Here is a 16,159-nt window from a genome sequence, read left to right as displayed (position 1 = left end):
CCATATTTAGGATTTAACTAATGAATTAGTCAAACAGCAAATATTACATTTTTTTAGGGTAGATTTTGCATTTATTTAAGTACTTATTTTGCAATATTTATAAATGTAGAAAAAAGTCTTAATTCTTGACTAAATCTGGAAAAACACAAAATTTTGGTGAATAAAAGACGTGAAAAAATGTGCGGTGTTTTACATTTGGTACTGTACTTGTATAGTTGTACGGTAGATGAACTGAATATATGCTTACACAAATGTCTCCACAGTGCCTGGATGTAACGCAACACTCAAAGCATATTGCTGTTGTGTTGATATTTTGAAGAAGAATATGTAGACTACCTAACATAAACGGATACGCAGTGGCCTGAATTAAATGTGTCCTTCTGTTGGATATACCCCATCTGGAATTAGCTGAATTTTTTCACTGGTGAGTCTGCATTTTTTTTTCTTTAAAAATTGAAAGGAATGCAGTCAACCTTTTCTGTTACGTGAAATACTTTTAACTAATGCCAAATGTCTTTTGTTTGAAAACATGGTTCTTAATGAGGCTATAAGTTGATTTGTTCCTCTTATGAATATTGGTGTAGTAAGAGTGAGTGAAGCTTAATATTTAATCCATATCACCCCTAGTACACCCCTGCTCTGACTTTTACTCCAGCACCACTTTCTACTCCTTCAAAATGATTTCTGAAAGACCTTTTAAGAAGGAACTAATTTTAAATACATCATAAAAACTCAAAGTTAGGTGTACACTGAAAATTAATTAGTCCAATACACAAACACATACGTAAAACGAACAAATAAAAACAAAAGCAAGATAATAATAAATTGATACATTAATGCAAAAACATAGTTCATATATAATTAAATGCAACATATTTTCACCGTGTACGAGCGATACATTTTGTTTTTATGTTTGGTGCAGAATGTAATTTGTTACGTGCAGTGTACACCTTTACTACAGTTACTATAAACATTCTATATTTGAACAGTATACACAAGGAACCAAGGAGGTGTGTGGATACGAAAGTTTAGCAGGTCGAAATGCATTTGCAGTAATGCCACTAATGCCTCAGTGAGTGATTTGTAGTGCAGACATTTTTTATGTAATCTGGCCCTCAGTTTGTAACAGTGTAAATGACAATACAAGAAAGGAACACTAATGGTATTTTCTCGATTTAATTCTGCTATAATGTCATTCCCATGGTGATGTTGTTCGAAACAAGATCTGCAAGAAGGTCATTTGGCATTGCAAAGCGATATAGATTTGATACCATTTATAAAGTTTAGTAGGACGATATCCATTTGTAGTAATGCCGCTAATGCCTCTGTGAGCAATTTGCAGTGCGGACATTTTTTATTTAGTTGAGTCCTCAGTCTGTATCTGTGTAAAGTGACAAAACACGTATCATCACATATTATATAAGGCACCTGTAAAGACTTCCACATGAACTAATGAAATCATTAGAATTTCCCATATTTTAATGTTTTTAAGTCTATATCGTACATGCTGCTTGTTATTCCCTGGCTTCATAATGACAAGAAAAAGATAGCTAGTAATGAACCTGGAGACCCTTTCCAACCCTGCCATCTATAAAATTCCCAACAATTTCTGAAGTGCTGCTTACAGGCATAGTTGCACTAAAAAGCATGTTAAGGTAGTAACCAGTTGCTATCTGTTGGCAGGACATTAAGAAATTAAAGCATGTAGAAGTGTTTCTGGAGGCTAAAGAAATTGTCCATCTTTGTCCAGGTCCTACTTAAAAGAAACCCCATTCTAAATGTTTATTGCATCGAGCATAAAGTAAATGAAGGGGTTGGATTCTGTGGAGACGCCAAATGCAAACTTTACAACATTATTTGAAAAATGTAAATGGAAGAACACCACATATATCTGACTGTATATGTCTGTACTATTTTCTACCACTTTCAACTTAATGTTTTTCTTTCTCTTTTCCTGTTTGATATGGAAAATTAGAGTCACCCCACACAGCTGGACTGGGTTAAATGTGAAGTCAGCCTTGAACTAAAACAAAATTGCAGAAAGGACCTTATTCTGGGTGAAACATTACAAACAAAATATATTATCATTAACCTCAAGGATTCAAAACACAGAATGTGCAGTTAGAGTATAATATAAAGAGAGAGTAATATTTCCAGTTATTTGTGTAATAGTGTGAAATTGCAGTGTGCATTATTTTATTGTGTTTATTCAGTGAAGGTTATTTATGCTTGACTTTTGGTCAGGCTTTCAATGGTAAGGGTTACTGATGAAGTCTGTGAAGTGTGGAGGGTAGTATTGTGGTTTAGTGGTGAAATTAGAACAAACAGAAAATATGTACAGGTTTCTTTAAAAAAAATATATATATATATATATATATATATATATATATATATATATATATATATATATATATATATACACACTCACCTAAAGGATTATTAGGAACACCTGTTCAATTTCTCATTAATGCAATTATCTAACCAACCAATCACATGGCAGTTGCTTCAATGCATTTAGGGGTGTGGTCCTGGTCAAGACAATCTCCTGAACTCCAAACTGAATGTTGAATGGGAAAGAAAGTTGATTTAAGCAATTTTGAGCGTGGCATGGTTGTTGGTGCCAGACGGGCACCTGAGTATTTCTGAGTATTTCACAATCTGCTCAGTTACTGGGATTTTCACGCACAACCATTTCTAGGGTTTACAAAGAATGGTGTGAAAAGGGAAAAACATCCAGTATGCGGCAGTCCTGTGGGCGAAAATGCCTTGTTGATGCTAGAGGTCAGAGGAGAATGGGCCGACTGATTCAAGCTGATAGAAGAGCAACTTTGACTGAAATAACCACTCGTTACAACCGAGGTATGCAGCAAAGCATCTGTGAAGCCACAACACGTACAACCTTGAGCCGGATGGGCTACAACAGCAGAAGACCCCACCAGGTCCCACTCATCTCCACTACAAATAGGAAAAAGAGGCTACAATTTGCACAAGCTCACCAAATTTGGACAGTTGAAGACTGGAAAAATGTTGCCTGGTCTGATGAGTCTCGATTTCTGTTGAGACATTCAGATGGTAGAGTCAGAATTTGGCGTAAACAGAATGAGAACATGGATCCATCATGCCTTGTTACCACTGTGCAGGCTGGTGGTGGTGGTGTAATGGTGTGGGGGATGTTTTCTTGGCACACTTTAGGCCCCTTAGTGCCAATTGGGCATCGTTTAAATGCCACGGCCTACCTGGGCATTGTTTCTGACCATGTCCATCCCTTTATGACCACCATGTACCCATCCTCTGATGGCTACTTCCAGCAGGATAATGCACCATGTCACAAAGGTCGAATCATTTCAAATTGGTTTCTTGAACATGACAATGAGTTCACTGTACTAAACTGGCCCCCACAGTCACCAGATCTCTACCCAATAGAGCATCTTTGGGATGTGGTGGAACGGGAGCTTCGTGTCCTGGATGTGCATCCCACAAATCTCCATCAATTGCAAGATGCTATCCTATCAATATGGGTCAACATTTCTAAAGAATGCTTTCAGCACCTTGTTGAATCAATGCCACGTAGAATTAAGGCAGTTCTGAAGGCGAAAGGGGGTCAAACACAGTATTAGTATGGTGTTCCTAATAATCCTTTAGGTGAGTGTATATATATATATATATATATATATTGGTAAGAACTTCTAATAAAATGTTGTCTCTGATTAAACTAAGCATACTGTATATAGTTTTTTCACTGAATGTTAATTGCTTATGAAGCTGCATATTTAGCCATAATCTGGTATTTTTTGTCTGAGGTGACAATCCCATCACAATAATTTGTATGGCTGACTGTGCAGAGAAATAACTACACAGCAATGTTTTTGGGAAATGATCTTATGTGATGTTGTTGTTTTTTTAATTTAATTAAAAAAAAATATATATATATATATTTAAATTATATAATGTTTCAAATAACCTTTTTTGGACCCTGTCAAATACAGTGAGGGCATATAAAGTATGTTTCTTGCTTTCTTTGCACTCAGACTCAACATTTTATTAGAGTGACTCACCTTCTCAGTTGCTTTACTAACTGGTTAGCAACGGCAAGATTTATTTTCAGCAACACACTAGAATCCTGTCAACTAAATATTACAGTGAAATTCCCTCTCTGTGTCAGCAAGCCTGATTCAGCTCTCATTGGGAGAAAACATGCTAAAAATGGTAATCCTGTGTTGCCATAATGGAGGTTTGTCCTTTTTTTGTTCAAAATGAATGTACATCTTCAGCTCAATAAGGACAGATGGGAAAATCTACCACTGATGTCAACATTCAGATATGTACAGTGAACTATTGTCAGCATTAGTAAGAATGACACTTAATCTACGTTTAGTTTTTGACTGCTTAGGGAAAGCGGGTGAGAGTTCTTCTGTTCTGCCAGGCATGTCAGAGCACTGTTGCCTTGCCTACGGGCCCCAACACATAAAATAACAGCTTTTCTCACTCGACCGTCTCAGCACAGGGCCCAAAATGGGACGATGTAAAAACACCAGAATCTAATACTGGACTGCACAGCATTAACAGTGCTTCAGTGGCACTCCTATTGTCCCAGCACAAACTTCAGACCACAATGACACTGCATTGAGAATTATTAAGTTTTTTCAGGGGAAGTGACGCAATGCTGAAATACTGGCAGATCTGGATTGCAGGTGGCAAACAGAAAGCTCAGGAAACTGGTACAGAACTCAGTCACATATTTAAGTCATGACTTCAAATCCTTTTACATACCATTCTGTGCTAATGTATTCCTTGCCCACTGAACAATGAACTGGTTACTGATTGTCAGCCTTGGAATAGCTGCCATGTGGACAATACATATTTCCCTAGGCTTTAAAATAGTTTCGAATAGCTGTGTTATTTTGGGAGACCAAGCACGCAACCTTAAGGTTCATCAAACGAAATTGAATACAATTTAAAAAAGATGAAGTAATCAAATTTCTATGATAGAATTTCAAGCACTGTAGTATTCTAGGATGTTATTAGCAATATACTAGTTATGTGCCCTTTTGCTATACTGTAGTACAGGAAAGCACATGTTTAGTTTTTCTGTGATGGCTTGTAATGAGTTTTATCAGGATTTTTATATCATTATTTTATTTGACTATGGAGGTGATCTTATATGTTTACTATTTACTTACATTTGCAACTGTTATCATTTGGTGAAACGGGATTTGGCATTTAAAAGTTGGTGTTGACTTCCGTATGCAGTAGATGTAACTGAAGTTGAATTAATTATGAATCTGTAAACTTTAACAAGACTGAAGGAACCTGTTTTCTAATTCGTATAATGTTATCTGAGCAATCCACTCTGTTAAACGCTGGTTAATGTGCATCAGTAGAGCTGAAGTAATTTTATTTATAATCGTGAAAATGAAACTTCAATCATGTTCTGCTAATTATTTTTAGATATCTGTAAAACTAAACTAAATGCATGATGTTACAAAGAACATCACATGTGTATGGTCTACCCTGCATGCTGAGCTAACTAAACAAAAGAAAAAGGGATTTTGTGAATGTGTAGCAAATACTTTAATATTTAATTTCACAGCGCAATGTAGCATAACACAAGATAAGCTGTAAAATAAAAGCTAGCCCCTACCCCCAATATGTAAGAAACAAGTTTCCTTACCATGCAAGTTATACTGAATATTAAATATTAATCAGTGTTGTCCTTTTTTTAAAGATCCATTTTTTTCTTTTTCAGATAAGTGAAAGAAAAAAAAACTTGGACAGTCAAAAGTTTACTGACCCTCACATTTTAACATGTTCACACATCAAAAGTGGTTAGGGGTTATCTATCAGCTATTTCTTTGTGGTATTCTTTAAAAAGCAAATGTGGTCAAATGCTTAACCCTGCCTGAATATGATTACAAATCTAAGAGGTTTCAAAACAAAGCTCTTTAGGTTGAGAAGATTAAATGTTTCTCCGCAATGCTACAGACGCCAGGATCGTTTGGTAATGTACTGGAAGCCAGATGGCAATATGGAGAAAGTGGCTTCTTTTGATGTCTTCGAGAGCCAAAGGCCTGCGTGTAGAAAGTTCATTTGTCGGAAACCATCTCTAGGCCCACAATTTTCTTTTTCTTTTTTCTTTTTAATGGTTAAGGACTTCACTGACTCTTACTACACTCTGGTTAACGCACCCAGAGGAAGGTTAATCCATTAGTCATGAGTGCCCAAAGCCTTCTGTCTCCTGTTAACTTGCACATGCACTGATATTGAGCTTTGATGCACTTCATTTTATTTTATTCCTTCTCTTTTGTGGCAAAAAGTGATAGTGTTTTAACAGTATTCTGATTGGTTGATTAGGACAAATGAGTAGGTACAAGGTCTGGGCTCTATATGTAGTGTTTGTTGACAAGTGTTTAAATTCAAATTAGCTGAATAACTACTGCAAATATTAATGTCAATTGTTCCTTTATGCAGAGCAAGACCTCGACCTCCCCATGGCAGGTGTAGGGTGTCAGTGGGGGGTTTTACACTGTTGTAAAATTCTTGTGGTGTGGTTTGGGTTTCAAACCCATGTTAAATCACCACTTTTATCAATAATCCACAAAAAGAATTTCTAATATGCTTTTGTATTGAGGATTTAACTAAAATTGGTACACCTTGTTATAGTCCAACAATAAATGGCAAGATCACAGGCTGTTTAAATACCATATGTGTCTCTGTTCCTGCCCTTGAGATACAGCACTGTATATAAACTTTTGTTGCCACTTAGTGCCTTTTCTTGCCACGGGCATATGTTCAGCCAAGGCAAGCGATCACACAACGCACTGCAATGAATGACTCAAACACCCCACATCATTCATAATTTCTGCCTCACTTATTTTCCTAGCAGTGATGCGCCCTCCTCTTACATTTACACATCACTGCCTAAAACTTTAATTTTTATATTTTTTTCTGTGGCAGAAGGGTGTGTTTTGGGCGGGAATCCACAGAAATATGTAGATGCAAGGTGTTGTTTTTATCATCTCTGTAAATGCTTTGATTCACTCATATTATTGCAATGTTCAGAGATGATATCCGATGTCCAATGTAGGCACAATTTATTGCATTTGAAGCTTGGGTATGACACTGAGGGACATCAGTAGTGATGCATTTTTTGTAAGAATTAGGGCAAAAACAAGATTTCGTGTTCATGTCAAAAAAGTGGATGCTTAGAGATGTCAGGTCACATGCCTGAAACATTCCTCTCTGTCTTAGTCAACATGGACCCACAAGTCAGATTCTTTCTGTGTGAAATGATTGTTAATTAAGCCTCCCATAACAAAGAGAACGAATATCTTCAAATTATTCCTTGTTGATCAGCAGAGCATGACAAGTTTACATATCTCTGGCATTGTTTGAAACTATTCGAAAAGGTCACCTGTTTTGTATGTATGTATTCATATCTGTTCTACTAAATTGTTTCTGCAAAACACCAACACAGCCTACAATAAGATACTTAAATACATTTGTTTTCATTTTTGATCTTTTGAATGTAATAAATTGTGTTCTGAAATGCAGTGAAGTGTCATGTTACACAGTAACTTCATAAATGCATTACCAGGTTAATAAAATACAGCTCTTTGTGTTACTATATGATCAAAGTATTGAACGTCTTGGAACTCACTACAAAACACTTGTTGAAATGGTATAAAAAGTATTATACACATATAGGTCAAAGGACTCAGTGTTAGGTACAAGTTACAGTAATGTTATCATTTAACCTTTCTTACTAGATTCACCTCCGTAAACAGAGCTAAAGCCCCACAGGCAGACAGCCCTGAAGAACTGGCAACACCCATTTTCCTCTTTTGTATTCCCGTCAATAACCTGTATTTAACTGTGGCAATTACTAAACACACAAGATACAAACTCAATGTTTGTTCGCATTGAAAGCCACGTTAGCTCAGGATTGTGTGAGCTCTGGCAAGCTGATTTACAGGAAGCCGTGCACTGTGACATCACGGGCAAGTCCTGTGTATAAACTAACCACAAGAATGCAGCGTGTCAGCCAGGGAGTGTGTGCAGAAACAGAGAGGTCCTTCTTAGCTACCAGAAATTAACACACACAGCCTTGTTTGAGTAGCGGGCTGTTTTAACTGAGCAAATCACAACCCAGGTGGAAGAGAAGGGCAGGTCTGTACCCAACAGTGGGAGTGGTGCCTGAAGTGTGTCTTCAAACTGCTGCTTTCACAAGAGTACAGGCTAAAGCATTAGAAATAAAAAGAACAAGCCAATGAAAAGAAAACCTTTTCTCTTCGGGTAAGTTATTTGATTTAATCCTGTTTCTTTTGTGTAGGACTGAACAAGTGTGAAATGTATTTTACCTGTTCTTCTAAGTATGGTATGTTTGCACTGTATTCTTCGACCAGTTCTTCAGTAGCTGAAATGCATTTATAAATAACCAGGTCTAGCAGTCTTCAGTAAACCTTACACATGGTCAAAATAGAGTCAGGTACTTGTACCCTTTTGAACCTTACATAGCCTAAATTAGATTACATTCATGAGCAAATAATTGTATGTGTCAAGTTTTCTTTTACTTTTCCCAGCAGCCATGCCCAGCATACAGACGGTAGTGTCTAATTTAAGTCGGTACACTCTGGATAACATATTCTAATGAGTGAGCTGCTTTGAAGTTACCAAGTTTCAAATAAGGTGTTTATTTAACTCTAATTTAAATATATATTGATAAAGATAATGTGTATAATTCTGACTTTCTAGCAGCAGAGTGAATGTCTATTCGATGTGGTATTACTTCTCTGTGAATGTAACCAAGTGTAACTCTCAATGTTTCAAATCTAGACAAAAATATTAACATTAGTTTTTTTTTTTTTTTAATAAAACAATTAAATGTATTACAGCATTATTTTTATACTTACAGGAAAGTAGGTGCAGAAGAAATATTAATGTAGTCAAATAACCTATGATTGTGGCTTTAAGTTGGCTTGGGGTTTCTTTGCATTACAAAATTAAATACCTTTAACGCCTTTACTTCACTTTTTCTATCTGAGTTTTATCCGGCACTTATGCACAAGGCAAGGCTTGCCTCGATCCTAGTCACAACAACCCGGAGCTGTGTGGCAGCCCAACAGGAAGTAGCAGCCAAGACTGTGTACAGCACACACAGCTCTATATCATTTCTATATTCATTTTCAAATAAGTAATGATAACATATTATAACTGTTGGTATTTAATCATGGACTTCAAAACTGTCAATGTGAGATTAATACAGGAATAAGAAGGTCACATATCTGACTTATACTAGCTCATGTCTTTATATTTAGACATTGGTGTGGGTCCAGAGTTAGTAAGAGTAGGAAGTTGTTTTTGCTCAGGAATTTAACTGTGTAGAAAGAAATACTGTTTCCATTTATCTATAAAAGGGGAACATTCTCCTGAGGATTTATGTAAATTGGATATGCAAGCAGTAATGATTCATTTTGAGTTGTAGGTCTGTAAAGATTAATAGCAACTCTGAACGTAATGGGGCTGGCAGTATTGGTTTTGAAATACGCAGATCTGCAGAAAAAGAAATACACTATAACATATATATGTATGTTTAAGTAATTATAGGGGGAACTTAATGTTAATTGAAGTCATTAAAAATAAAGACTGTAATGCTATACATGATCAGTCTGTTTTAACCACCCTTTCAAGAGGCTGTGAGGAGGCAACTGTAAAGTGACTGTCGATGCTAGGGAAGGTCGAAAGTTCACCCTGGAAGACATGAAGTTGGAGCGCAGACTTATTTATCTCTACCTTGAAATTAACAGAAAGTGATAGCTGCTTTAGATTTAAGCTTTCCATTCGAGCTAAAGCGTTCTATTCTCTCACACTATCGGAGGTTTCCTTTGAAGTTGCAGTAATTCATCTTGACACTGTCCTTTCACATATCGTGGACAAATAATCATGTTATAAATATTTTCCAAAAAGGATATAATGTTGAATTCATTACCAGGGAATCGGAGGCTCATTCTGACTCGATCAAAAGGAATGGAGTGTAGGAAAGGCATGAGGTAGGCCAATACACCTCTGACTAAATGCTTCAGTTGGCATTAGGGTCTCCTCTGCTGGGCTGCATAGCAGATTTGTTCACTTTTTGTATTACAGTTTCTTTGAAAATTAACATTTACTTGAGATGAACAGGAGTTCTTAAAAAACGCAGTGCCATTCATCCTGTGTGTGTGTGTGTGTGTGTGTGTGTGTGAATAACCCACCATTCTTCAGACCTTTCACATCAGAGACTTCAAATCCGTGGAAATTTAAAGGGGTGATTATTTTTTATGTCGGGGAATAAACATTGATTAAAATGCTCTATCTAAAACACTTATATGCTTAGCGTACATGTCAAAAAAGTGAATAACTGCAATGCGGATTTGGAAATACAGAAATGTGCACAACAGATTTCTAGGCCGATAGTAAATCGTGTTCCAGCCATCATCTTCAATATCGTGGAAACCAGGATTGTTACATTAAGTTAAAATATTAAATATTAATTAAGCAAAAGATATAATACATTTTTCTCCATTCACATCCAGAACACTTGAGGTGTATCTTAACAGTGAAATAATCGGACAGATATTTTAGGGTGACTTATATTAAATTGTAGGAGTGTACGCTAATTGAACAACAACAAAGTTCTATGTATGACTATCTGTGACTATTTACAAAACTAAAGTGTTCACTTCTTGACATGCAAGCAGGTGTCATTTTTAACCCACCACCACAACGTTTTCCAGCGGCTGTAGGCTCAGTTTCCTGTTGCTCATATTAAACGGTGACAGACAGGAAGTCAGTGTAATCACAGGCTCATGCAGTTCACACTAAATTGTCTTAAAACAAAATGCAAATGACACAACTTTTCCGTTTCCATAGGTGGGAGGATGATTATGACAAACGCCCTGCAGAATGTTAAAAACACAGGTATCATATTCATTTAAGGGTTCTCAGTTAGAAATGCTATGGCACTCTTTCTTCAACCTCTTTAGTTATTTCTTTCCCCTGGAGTTTCCAAGTTTGTTAGCCTCTCTCTGGTCTAAAGGTGAAGATGTCAGTCTCTAAATATTAACGAATAAGGGCAGTTCTCAACCCCCAAGCATGCTTCAAAGCAATTCAGTCCCCCCATCCTCCTGATCCCCTAAAATACTCTTTAATTTAAGTAGGCTACAAATATGTAGTCAAGTACAACCCTACTATTAGCATAATCCCTTTGCCTTTGAAAAGTTAGGGGGGAATATGGTACCTCTTCTCCCTCAAGCCCGGACCTGGTTACAGCTTAAACTCCTTAGGTATTAAGATTAGCATACGAAGAACCCAGGAAAAGATGTCTGAATTATCCCAGCTCGAGCGGAGCACTGAGGCATGAGTGCTTGTGGGCGGATTGCGAGTTACAGTTATTGCTCTCCCAGTAGTAATGAATGTCAAGAAAAAGTAGCTATTTAACCAGGGAATAAGAGACTGTAAAGGAATGGAAACAAATGTCAATTTTATTTTATTCTTTGTCTCCGCAGAAATTTCCTTTTTTGAGCACATTCTGAAGACCCCCCCCCCGCCCCTGCATCTTGAGCAGAGTGGATTAAAATAGAGCTTGAAAGCAGATGGAGGCTTGCGAAGCACTGTAGCAACACAGGTCTCTGGAGTAAATACACTGGTGGGTTCCTACATTTTTTAGCTCAAAGGACTGACACATTATATACTGTAACCCAGGATCTGAGCTGAAATCAAGCAGACAAACCGCCTACAGCCTCCATCTCCTCAGTCAACTTTAGAGAAGCTGAAGGTGAGAAGAGCAGTAGACCACAAGCTGACACACAGATCTCGTTAGACAAACAAGCTCCTCGTTGCTTGTTTCCTGCACCAGATATTTTATAACCTGATAGGATGTGTCACTTTCCTCCCATCTGGCTCTACTAGCAACCACGAGTATTACAGGAGAGAATTGGAGATTTTAAATAGAAACCATCAACAAATCAAGTGACCCACATAGACATTCGCTGATACGGCAATTGTTTGGGATTTGGGATTTGGTTTTTTAACCCCTTGGAATAAACCTACCACAAGAAACCTGCCTGTGACAAACATCCCAGCGCCCCTGTGCTTGTTCGTCTTTGCCTCGTCTGCAGAGCAGTTCTCCGTCTGTCCATTAATGAGCTGAAGGGGAATAAGTACGACTACGGGCTGAAACATGAGTAAAGAGGTATTGGAGTTTTTCAATGACCTGTGGAGCATCGCCACCGCCAAGCAAGATCAAGGGATTTACAACACCGTGTGTCTGGTGGTCTTGCTAGCCCTGCCCCTGGTGGTCCTCTTCACCTCGCTGGTGGTGTGCTGTCACTGCTGCTGCTGCCGGCGGACTGGCTGTTGCTCGTGCTGCGCCTGCTGTGAAGGGAATGAGAAGCAGGGCAGTGCAAAGACGGACAAAAAGAAGAAGAAGAAACCCCTCAAAAACGAAGACCTTTGGATTTCTGTCAAACCGGGGCCGATGACCCCGGAGAGAATGGCACTCACAATGGTCTAGCACGAGGCCTCGGAGGGACACCTTTGCTTTATTTATTCGTGTTGTATATAATTTTTTTTTTTTAATTATGCAACTGTACAACCTTAAGTGCAGCACTTATAATGTTTTTTTCCGAGAGGAGGCTTTCATCGCGTTTCACGGCACAGCACGATGGGTTGAATGGCCTCCTCTCGTTTGTAAACTTTCTGCTGTTCTTATGTCATGCTGGCAGTTCAGTGCTGCTTTCAGGATATTATTTTGAGGCAATGTACCAATGAGTATTCAGTCAGGTGTGTGATACAGATACAGCACCTGCGTCTGGATACCGACCAGCTTGAGACACTTCTCTTCAGCATCTTTCAGCCTCACTGAGTTGTCTATCCAAGGTGCCTGAGACTGTGCTGTATGCATAGAAAGGGCTCTTTAAAATTTCCGTGCTTCCTAGAAGTGAATGATGCTTAATTAATGAGATATGTTCAACCTTTGGTGAGAATGACATGTTTAAATCACCTCTGTATATGTATATATCTGTTGGTTCAGAATTATGATTTTTGTAGTTTGATTCACTGTTTTCAGTATTTGCTTATTCTTTGTTGTTTGTTAATTAATTAATGTATCAAATTAATTACTCTTACGTTGAAGAGAGTTGCTTTTCCAGTAACTGTGCATTGCTTCAAGTTTGTTCTAAAAAGGAAACAAAGCCTTTTACATCTACTGAAGGTCTTAACGTGTTTTGAATGAGAACAAAAGTAAAAACATAAAAATAGATATATTTTTAAACAGAATACACCCAAGGAGTGAATTAGCTACCAGAAAGAACTCTTGGATTTTATCTGTACGTGTTTTTGTATTCACAATTATGTTTTGCTCTTGTATTTTACTTTGCTATTCTCATACAACTCATAAAAGCTACGAATGATAATTGTTTCTTGGACAGGAAACGGCAACCAGTTAAAGTAGACATTTCTCAGCCAGGCAGATGGTGCAAGTAGAGACTTATTTGTGTCACCATCCACAATAAGTCCCTTACTTTAGATTCACAGTAGCATGGCGTTTTGAAAGAGATCTAAAGAGATTCTATTCACTTTCCAATTCCAGATGTCCTTTATTCAAAGTCTGGAATGTAATTTGACTTGGCATGTAGTTTCCTTATTGGGTAAATTTGCATTACTGACTTGGTTTTATAGCTGCCCGCTTCAGTGTGTTTATCCTTTTGTATCAGCTAAAATGATTTTCTACATTAAATCTTCACAATGTCCAACTTCAAATTCTATCCTTCATGGAGCAATTATAATGAGAGGCAGAGGGTGAACAGTTTGAGCACTGAAATCCTTTTTTTTCCCTTCTTTTTTACTTCCTATGAATTTCACTTGTAACACTTTAAGAATATGGTGCCATCAGACTCTTTGCACCAGCAATTTCTTTAGCTGGGGGAATCAATGTAGTGGGAGCTAAACTATAACTTTTAAAACTCTGAGCAATATTTATTTGTTGTTGAGAACTGTGCACCTTATGTAGTTAAGCTATCTGTAAAATCATGTTTCCCCTGCATGCAGTATGTTGAAAACAAGGCTGTGGCGCAAGCTATTTTTCAGTGACAGAGCATTAGGAGAAAGGTGAATTCTGGAGGTTGCTTGGATTAACTAGGCTGTAGTCTTAAAGGTCACATGTGTAGCTGTACTGCTGAATATTTGAGAAGGACATTTATCTGGCCTAAATACACCTGCAAAGCTTGTGTTTGTACAAGACCATGCAGGTTGTTGTCTCACAGGTACAAATCTCGCTCTTTGAAAAAAAAAAAATATTCTGAACTGAAGCAATCAAAAAGTCCCCTTTACTGACTGTAGTGGCTACTGCATGATATTTAGTGTGATATACTGATACACAGATTTGTACTGTAATTGTTATGTACAGAACACCTACAAAAGATAATATAATGTATTTTTCTATATCTGTTTTGTTTTTGTTTTGCGGGGGGGAGGGGTAAAAGGGATCTATTTGCCTATTTTAAATAAAGTTTTAAAAAAAGCTGAAATCTCCGGATGCCACAATCTTCATATTTTCAATTAAAAGACAGAATACCAAAAGACCTCCAAGCCTCATCAAGCAACAAAACCTCCTCTGGGATCCAACCTGTATTCAGAGATAACCAATTCTGCTACACATATAACAGCAAACCGCAATCTGCACAATAATTAATTCACGTATCATATAGCATTCATATCCAAAATAAATGTCATCACGAAGAATTAACAAATGCCCAAGCAACAACTGAACTAGCAGTTTGCTAATATCCCACATAAGACCAGCTTGTGTCTGGTGATAACATTTCATACCAGTGCTTGCAGCAATACAAACTACTAATGAAATAATGTTGAAACTTTTTCTGCTAAATCTTCATAGACACACCCTGTAAAATCCTTTTCATCGGCTGCAGGTTCTGACTACCTCAAACGTAGACCAGACTTGCTGTGGAAATTCTCTTCAGGCTTTCAGTGAACAGAATGACACATGCACTCTCCCCACCCAGACTCATCACCTTGATGATAGTATGTATTCTGCATTCTTAGCCCTAGAACAATCTAAAGAAACATGTTAAAATTCTCAAATGAAATCTGTTGTAGTTTTCCAGTACAGGGTGTCCATCCACCTCTGCAACAATTCCCAGGTTGCACCCAGTCAAAAGACCTGTCCGCAAAATTGTAATATATCTCCACCATCTTGTTGTTTTATGTCTATGGAAGAGGCTGAGCTATTGTCTTATTCTGCTTGCAATATGAATAAACCCTGAATAAACACTGTATAGAATACGAGCACAAACACTGGAATATAGGTAAAGCTGCATGTCTTTCATGGTATTGTGCACCTTCTCTAAGCTAGTTTCTAGGTCTTTAAAAGCAGAACTTTTGACTTTATGAAACACACTTCTCAAAAATGGAAATAACCTCAGATACAGACCACACAATAGAATTCAACTAACAACTTTAAGTATTAGAACTAAACTAATGAAATGTCCTCTTAATGATTTATTTACATGGCAGATCATATTATACAAGCTTAGAGTGGTGAATTTAAATGGCTTGGCATTATAAAATCATTACAAACCTGGTACAAGACACAATAAGAAAGCAATGTTATTTAAAATGGAGAGATATACAGGGAATAAAGTGGAGTCGCTGAACCAGTGTACCAGTGAACTTTCTCGGACATGCATCCATTGTTTGTGAGGCCCTCAAGAGTATGCAAGTATTTAGAGGCCCTTTCCCCTTTTTTTTGTCTTTTTCAGAGTCTAAACGCTTCTTCAAATGAGTAATTTGATTGTTGCAGTTGTGGACATCATTATGAAAGCTGGTAAAGAGCTCCTTCTTCTACGACACTATAGAGTGTGTCATATTGCTACCGTAACATTACTGCAACAAGATGAGGGGTGTGAAAGATTTGACGCTAAGCTGCACCTGGAATACTCTGTATATTTTAGGCTGTGGACAGTAAAACAACAGCAAAACAACCAAAACAACCAAAAACAAAAAAAGGGGAAATCCTGTGTTACTTTCTCACAAAAGCTAAGGTTATTTTGCAAGTACTTTAACGAGAACTTTGTGTCGTTAATGACAAAAGCATTGATCTGTGTGG

General features: G+C 37.4%; 1 protein-coding gene across 2 annotated transcripts; it reads left to right on the top strand.

Annotated features, from left to right (window-relative positions):
• Positions 1 to 7,913: 7,913 nt before the first annotated feature.
• kiaa0040 (KIAA0040 ortholog) lies at positions 7,914 to 13,240 on the top strand. Of its 2 annotated transcripts, XM_066692294.1 has the most exons (3): positions 7,914 to 8,292; positions 10,906 to 10,953; positions 11,541 to 13,240. In XM_066692294.1, the coding sequence occupies exon 3, from the start codon at positions 12,215 to 12,217 to the stop codon at positions 12,545 to 12,547; it is 333 nt and encodes a 110-aa protein (XP_066548391.1). In that variant the 5' UTR covers positions 7,914 to 8,292; positions 10,906 to 10,953; positions 11,541 to 12,214; the 3' UTR covers positions 12,548 to 13,240. The 2 variants fall into 2 exon arrangements, with proteins under 2 accessions (XP_066548391.1, XP_066548390.1); XM_066692293.1 differs by lacking the exon at positions 10,906 to 10,953.
• Positions 13,241 to 16,159: the final 2,919 nt, after the last annotated feature.

This window comes from Amia ocellicauda, chromosome 19, assembly GCF_036373705.1.
Source record: "Amia ocellicauda isolate fAmiCal2 chromosome 19, fAmiCal2.hap1, whole genome shotgun sequence".
NCBI lineage: Eukaryota > Metazoa > Chordata > Actinopteri > Amiiformes > Amiidae > Amia > Amia ocellicauda.
Note: the sequence above shows the minus strand (reverse complement) of the source record. Positions and strands in the feature narration are given on the sequence as shown.

Bases quoted from the DNA above. Each gene is read 5' to 3' on its own strand.
- kiaa0040 (XM_066692293.1), top strand. From the start codon at position 12,215: ATGAGTAAAGAGGTATTGGAGTTTTTCAATGACCTGTGGAGCATCGCC.